Genomic DNA, 7873 nt, shown 5'->3' with positions numbered 1-7873 from the left:
CTATAACCCGTCACTAGTCAGAACAGAGATTCTCTTAAAAAAACTGTCGCGTCTCGTGTCCTCGTGAAACGTGTGATACAGGTCACATATGTACGCGGCGATACAGAAAGTATTCACACAATATTTTCGAATATTTAGAAAATGGAAAATATATGTATATACATATATAAAAATTAGATTTTTTTTTAATTTTAAAATTTAAGTACATTGAATTTTACGCCTTTGTATGTTTTTTGAAATAAACTTGGTTCGACAATTGTGTGTAATTAATAATAAATTTAAACAACATAATGTATAAAAGTTTCTCGTTTCTTTCATTAAAGTATCGTAAGTTTAAATGAGGAGCAATGAGACGTAAAGTTATTTATCATAATTATTTCGTGAAATATCTTACCTTGCCGACTCTGACCTCTGAGTAGGCAGCGACGCCCTTCGCGACCTGGAAGTGCCAATTACAACGCTAGTGTCGACATTCGGACAGAGATCATTAGGAGCTACAGGAGTGGCGACGTTGGCGATGGCTGATGGTGCCCCATAAACCATAGGTACAGTGACAGCCACACCATAGGATGGATCCTGTCGATGATTCGAGGGCGGAACGACCGCTGTTGCCGGAGTGGGCGCCGATTCCGCGGGAAAGTAACTTTGATGATGATGCGGGGCCTGTTGTTGATGATGTGGCGGATGATGGTGAGAATGCTGCTGCTGCGGTTGTTGCTGTTGATGCTCGTGATAGGACACCGGAAAGTCGGTTGGATAGTGAGTGGCGGTGCAAGGATATACGGGGGTATCGTAACATTCATCGTCCATCTTGATGCCGAGGCCCTGAAGTTCCTGTCTGGTATATCGCTGCACTGTGTAGGTCTCTTGAAAGCTCGGCAAGGGTGTAGGACTGCAAACACAAATATACATCGCATTTTATACAAATTTTAATATTGCAAAAAAATATTCTATAATATTAATTATACAAAATAATTTTCTTGCCACGTTATTTTAAAAAAGAAATTCTTGTACAAATGATCTATGCTAAAAATTGGAAAATATAAATTTGCACATACCTAAGAGAATCTGCTTGGATGTCCTCAGGGAGAGGCGGCGGTGGTGGTGGTGGTTGCGATGGCTGCTGATGGTGTACACTTTGGTGAGACTGAGCAGATTCATCGACCGAAGATACGCCTTGCGGATTCCCGAGCTGCAACTCTGGAAAGGGATCGAGCTCCTCGGGCAAGCTTCCGGCATCCGCAGGGTCTGTGTAAGGACCACTTAGCAATTCCACGAAACTGCTACATCCGAAGGAGCTCTGTAATAAAAAATCCTGATTCCATGAGACAAGATATACATGATACTTTTATAAATATTATAGTGATTAATTTGAGAAATATTATGTAAAATATATATAAATGAGACTAAAATAATTTTATACATATTAGAAAAATAAAAAAAACAAAAATTTATTCGTATAATAATCGTACAATAATAAAATATCATTACCTAACAGTTTTTAAATAAAAATGTATGTTACACAAAAATTTGACAAAGAACGCTATACCAATTACAAAATATTATAAATTTAATAGAAAATCGCAAAAATGAATAATGAAAGAAAGAAACGAAAGAATATAAATAAAGAATACCTGCGTCGTACAAATGACGTGAGCCAATTTGAACACCATACCGATATGAGTTTTGCGAATCTTGTGCTTTTCTAATTACATACCGAATCAACGAGAATCGACTATTAAATTTAAAAGTCGGTGATTTTTTTTCCTTCGACGGAGTTATCACGGTCTCTGGAAAGCCGTGCGAACGACAAAATCGAAGCACCCAACTGCAAGGTAGAAACATTGCTCGGGCACAATTGCGAGCCACGGTGGCGAGACATCGATGTACAATCGAGGTGCGCAGTGAGGATGTTCGAGAGAGGATTGGACAAGCCGAGCTCGTATCGCGTGTTGTCTATAAGCTAAGCGTTCGATAGAGGCTTAGAGCCTCTTTCTTTCTTTATCTCTCTCTTTCTTTCCCTCTCTTTCTTTGCCTCCCGATTCAATCATTGATAGTCGATAGTCGATACACGATAAAATACTATAGGAGTCCGTTTAAATATTCTCGCGGCAATGACACGATAATAAACGAGACGTTAATGCAATTTGTAAATCGAGATTCGACAGTGTTACAAGATATCGTAATAAGAGAATTACTCAATCGTAAAATATCCAAACTGCTCACTCAACTTTCAAAATTAAAAATAAAGATTTATTATCCCCCTGATCCGCTTGGAGCGATCGCGCAAGAACACTTTCTTTTTCGCTTGTGAAACAAGTTCACTAAATTTTGTGATCTTCGATCAGTTGTGACAAAAATGTAAACGCAACCAGAAGATTTAATGTAAAGATATCTGTTTAAAAACATTGCAAGTTAATTCCAGGGAAAAAAAGAGAAGACTATCATTATGGCATGTACACATTTTCATAAATAATAATTTTCGTATAAATATTAAATTTGATGCAATACCTAATAAGAGTCTTTTCTTCGAAGAAATCATCATTAATAAATTTGAGCGCTGAAGAAATATCTGCGCATTAAAATCCGAGGATGAAAAACGAAAATATCACGGTAGCAAAGAGTAGACCGAAGGATAACATCACGAGGAGAAGAACGGGGGATGGTCGAGGAGGGTGGATATTCAATTTGCAAGTGCCGGTTCCGCTTCGGGCTGACATTTCGCTCATCGCTCCCCCGAGAACCGGCGATCGAAGCCTCGTCTTCAGACCGTGAATAAATGTCCCGACTAAACGACGTCCTAAAAACGTCCCTCCCTCTTCCTCCATCCTCGCTATTTCTTCGTTAAATCATCGAGACAATGTCTTCGGTGCTGGCCCGTTAATTCCGCGGCATATTCCCGGTTTTAATGATTAATTGGCCGCGACTTTATCCAGCACGAAGAAGAAGGCAGAGATCGAAACGGAAAAAGAGAGATGAAATGAGAGACAAATAGAACAGCATCCAGATATGTGAAATGCAGATGGTGATCAGCGCAGATGACATATCTTGTTATACAGATGTCAAACGGGATCATCGTGGAATCCCGAGAATACGAGAATCGATAAAAATTCGATTAACCACCGGATCGTGACGCGATAGCTTCAAGCTGGGCAAAGACGACTTCATCATGAAAAAGACAATGGATGATAACATCTCGGAATAATACTGATATGTGCGATTGTCGTTTGATGTGCAGCACCGGCTTCTTTGCGCATTGCTGCGATAAGAGAGAATCGTACGATAATAAACGACCGAAGAGAGAATGGAAAATATGAAGAAATGAGAAAAGAAGACTGATAAATCTTACAGCTTAATATAATTTTTAAAGCAATTTCTAGAATTATTTCCACAAATAAAAATCGATCTTAATGAGTAAAATATTAAATTTTAAATAACTTTGAAATTATTGAACGTCAAAAATATATAATTATGTTAGATTAAATGGAAAAACGATAAGTCAATCATAAAAGTACGTTCTCTAATCAACTGTAAATTACTTAACATGCGATACGTTATTTGCACGCACGTGAAATTTACTTGGAGTTTGAAATATTACATATCCATATTCCTCGTAAAACCTTCTTCTCGGTATTATTTATGTGAAATGAGATGAGATGAGAGATATGAGCGTTTACACGGATGAATATTATTACGTAAAATTACAACTTATATTGCGTCACGTCGACATGCAAACACGAAGGCTTAACCAATCTGTTAAGTCGGCACAATTACTGCAAGACTCATGATACGGACGATAATTCAGAATATCGCTTAACTTTTCTATCAATCATTTTTCAATTGCTCCATCTTCATTTTTCTCAATTTTCGAATTTTTAACAAATTTGATACAAATTACGCGAAACAAACAAAAAGCTGAAATTATCCAGGGTATCTAAATAGTGCGAAAAATTTTAGGAAATGATTCTTTGTCGAAAATTAAGGGAGGTTTCTTATATAAACATCTCTCCCTGAGAAGTTATACTTTTCTAAAGAGGGAGATTAAAAAAATTAAGTTTTTAGTTTTTTTAAATATTGTAATAAATATTTTTTTTATTAGTGGAAAACATCCATCAAGTTTCATTTTTTTAAATTTGTCTGAAATTTCGGGAGGGATATTAAGAGTATATACGCATATATTTATATAAGAAACTCCCCTTATTTTTTCGCACTTATTTAGATAGAGTTTCTTATCCTTCCCTGAGAAGTTACATTTTTCTAAAGAGGGAGATTAAAAAAACTAAGTTTTTATTTTTATTTATTTTTTTTTAATATTAATAAATATTCTTCTTATTAGTGGAAAATATCAATCAAATTTCATTTTTTTAAATTTGTCTGAAATTTCTGAGGGAGGGATATAGGAGTATACCTACTATATTTATATAAGAAACCCCTTTAATTTAATTTAAATACATCCTGTATATTATAAAAATGGAACTGACCTGTGTTTGCAGAAGAAGCATGCTTGATGCCACCGTGAAGGCGGTCGTGGGCGTAGTAATAGACGATTGATTAGTGCAGGCGAGAACCGGAACGGTAGCGGTCGCCTGACGTTGCTGCTGCCGTTGGCGATGCGGCTGTTGCTGCTCTACCTCGCTGCGAGTAACAGCCACCGCACGCTGGCTACCGTTGCTGTTGTCGCTGTCGCCGTTCGGCGAATGCAGTTGCCCTGCAACACCCAGACGATCCCTCCAGGTTATTATATTGTTACATGAGATACAAGAAAATATATTAATTGAGTTTAGAGATAAAGAAGAATTTTCATAAAAATACAATAAAAGAATCAAATATATGTATAATAAATCGGAGGAAAGAATGATTGTTGGAGTAGGAAATATGTATGATATATTATATATCGCAAAAAGCGATTTCGATTCTTGCTATTTTTCTTACTAATATTAGTATATATTAATTTCTCCCTTAAATCATAAATAGAATACGTAGTAGATACGTAATATTATAATATGCATACTCTTTCAATAGACTTTAAAAACTGGCTGAATAATGTATGCGCTGCCTGTCGTCAAATTGAATAACATCGTTATGTGTGAGAAGGCAAAATGGATCGCAACCTCGTTTCTCGGTGAAAAAAACTTTCTGACATATCAATTTCAAACGATACGTTGAGAAGCTGCAGCGGGACACTTTCTCTATCGCAAGAACGCGGTTAATATTGATTTTTAGCTTTCTATCGTTGTATGTACACTGTATTTCCGGCATCATTAAGTACAACTCGGCTATCCTCTAATTTTAAATCTCCATGTTGAATTCTATTCTTCATTGTAAAAAAAATTGTGACATTGTATAATTCATAAAATATTCTTTCCCTGATTGTGTTTTCTATTATTTTCATACATGTTACATATATTTATATATTTGCATTAATGACTAGATGTCCAAATTGCGATAAGAAGATAAATATTATTGAAGAGAAGATTAAAATTTGAATGGAATATATAATTAATCGAAGCACACATTTTCAAATTCTTGAAAAAAATGATAAGTTAATAAATGTTCTTGAAATGTACGTACAATATCTACGATACTGAGAATGTCCGTCATCCATGGCAATCATGTCTGCAGATCACTCTGTGACCGAGAAAATTATACAATTATAGCCGACAAATTTTTATTACTTAGAATACGCTAACTTTTTTAGAATCGAATGATGAATCGGAGCAAAACTGATCAATTGTATAAAAATGAGAGAAATTTCCAAAATCACTTCCACTACAGAAATTCACGGTAAATCTTATTAAACGGTGGATTCCCATCGTCGACTGAGCACTTGAACGCTGCCGGATCGTCTTATATAGGGTGTTCGCATACACCCTAGGGAGACATGAAATCATTGGCATTTAAAATACTACCACCCTATTCTATACAAACAACCACGCATCTCACCCCCTTTCTCGATTATTATTACATGATATTATCCTCTGACAATCGAGGGACAGACATTCTCATGCCAGCGATCACGTTTTTGTGACGATCATCGATACTAGGCTCTCGCTGCAGCTTTCTCCGCATAGTTTCAAGTAATTAAAAAATCGTTAATTAAAGAATTAGAGAAAAAAGAGAGAGAAACGAAAAGTGATTCTCTATCAGTTTTCGTTCAAAATTTTTCGATCACATTTCAATTTATATTTCTGAAAAAATATCAAAATTTCATTGCAAGAAATAAATTTCTCTATAATTACAAAATTAAATATAATTCCTAGAATTTTACTCAAATTTAATTCAAGATCAAAAAGTTTAACAAGATAAGTTCACAAATATCCGTAGAAAAAAATTACTAATTCGCTTTCTCTACTCGATCTGAGAAAATTCATAGCTATATCATATATTTAAAGTTATTTACACGTTAAAATATGCAATATTCTTTTATTTTTTAAAATAATTCATTGAATAGTGAAAGAATTAAAAATTGTGCAAAAAAACAGGGGTGTCTATGTCCGTAAAGACGTCGATGATTGATGAAATTGATATAAAGGTTTGAGTATGCGCGAGTAATGCGATACAAGAGCCGGATGCAAAGCGTCCCGGCGCATCGCCCATCGAGATGCCATTCGTTGATAGTCACGGGTGCCGAAGTCGCATTCGATTTAATTTCACGATCACGCGCCGCGCCGAAGACCACCCGTGGTGATCGCGAAGCGTCGGTCATAAGTGATTTCACCGTGACACCGATCGGGCAAGGGGTGTGTTTCTACGCGTTGAAAACGTGACTTTAGATTAGGCACAATGGACCGGCTGTTATATGGCGAAATAAACGCGCTTATTGTTATGTAATGTTACATAAGACCAAGAGAAAAATCGACTGTGTCTTCTGCAACCAATAAAGTGCATCAAAGTTGGATCCAGGAATTCCTATTAATTATCCCGCGAGATGAAAATGTGCGATTGAGATGAGAAACGCATATATTACTTGAAAATATAAATTATATGCGTCTTACGAAGAATTGTTCATTTTAAAAATATTTAATCATACGACATTATGAAAATGTAAGCATGCAAAAAAATGTAAATTCTCCGCCTTAACTTTCCAATTATAAAATCATTTACAAAATGTAAATACGAAATTTATAAAATATATTTAAGAATATATAAAAAGATGCGCGTATATTTAAATTTAACGCGCATACTATTAATTAACAAATAAACATGTAAGAAAAATATGTTTAGTATAAATTATGTTGCCATAAATTATAATTATATCAATTATACTAAATAGTAAACAACACCCGGATATAATTAACGGAACTATTCGCCGGTTTCTTGATGGTAATATGTATCAAAGTGTACAACATGCTTGTACTTTCTTGCTGCTATAAAATAAATAGAATGTCGTTATTGCCACGCAATAAATTAGTCGATATCAAGAAAACCATCAACTTGTAGCATGTTACAGTTACAGTTATTATAATTACGAGTGAATACCATCGTGAATCTCGTTCGCAATTACTTTTATGTGCGAAAATGACACTTAATAGCCCGCTGGAGGAAATACTATAAAATCCATAATTTAGAATTACATGAGCAAAATATGCAATTACGCGCAATCTCGTTTGTGAAAAATGTGATGGAAGTAAGCGCACACAAATGCATTGTAAAACATGCGCCGAGTGTAACTGTAATGTAATAAATTGTAATTACTAAAAAACTAGAAAAATATCATAATATATAATATTCATGAAAAGATATATCTAAAGTAAAAAATATCAAAAAATCACTTATCAGTCACATTAATTTTTTAACAATTACCAGTTCTCAATAAAATTAAAAAAATATACCTAACTGTATCTATATAAACACTCATTTTAAAAAATTTAGC

At 34.9% G+C, this 7873-nt stretch overlaps 1 protein-coding gene across 2 annotated transcripts in view; it reads right to left on the bottom strand.

The window, feature by feature from the left end:
* Hr38 (Hormone receptor-like in 38) overlaps window positions 1-7873 on the bottom strand; it is a 65712-nt gene that overhangs the window by 9802 nt on the left and 48037 nt on the right. For both annotated transcript variants that reach the window (XM_085479863.1, XM_029320900.2), the window contains exons 2-4: window positions 4482-4708; window positions 1059-1300; window positions 395-892 (exon numbers count right to left, since the gene is read on the bottom strand). In XM_085479863.1, the coding sequence (XP_085335989.1) occupies window positions 395-892; window positions 1059-1300; window positions 4482-4708 (967 nt within the window). The remainder of the gene's footprint in view (window positions 1-394; window positions 893-1058; window positions 1301-4481; window positions 4709-7873) is intronic.

The sequence above is a fragment of the Nylanderia fulva genome, unplaced genomic scaffold, assembly GCF_048542155.1.
Source record: "Nylanderia fulva isolate GAGA-0341 unplaced genomic scaffold, ASM4854215v1 Scaffold13, whole genome shotgun sequence".
In the NCBI taxonomy this organism is placed as follows: Eukaryota; Metazoa; Arthropoda; class Insecta; order Hymenoptera; family Formicidae; genus Nylanderia; species Nylanderia fulva.
Note: the sequence above shows the minus strand (reverse complement) of the source record. Positions and strands in the feature narration are given on the sequence as shown.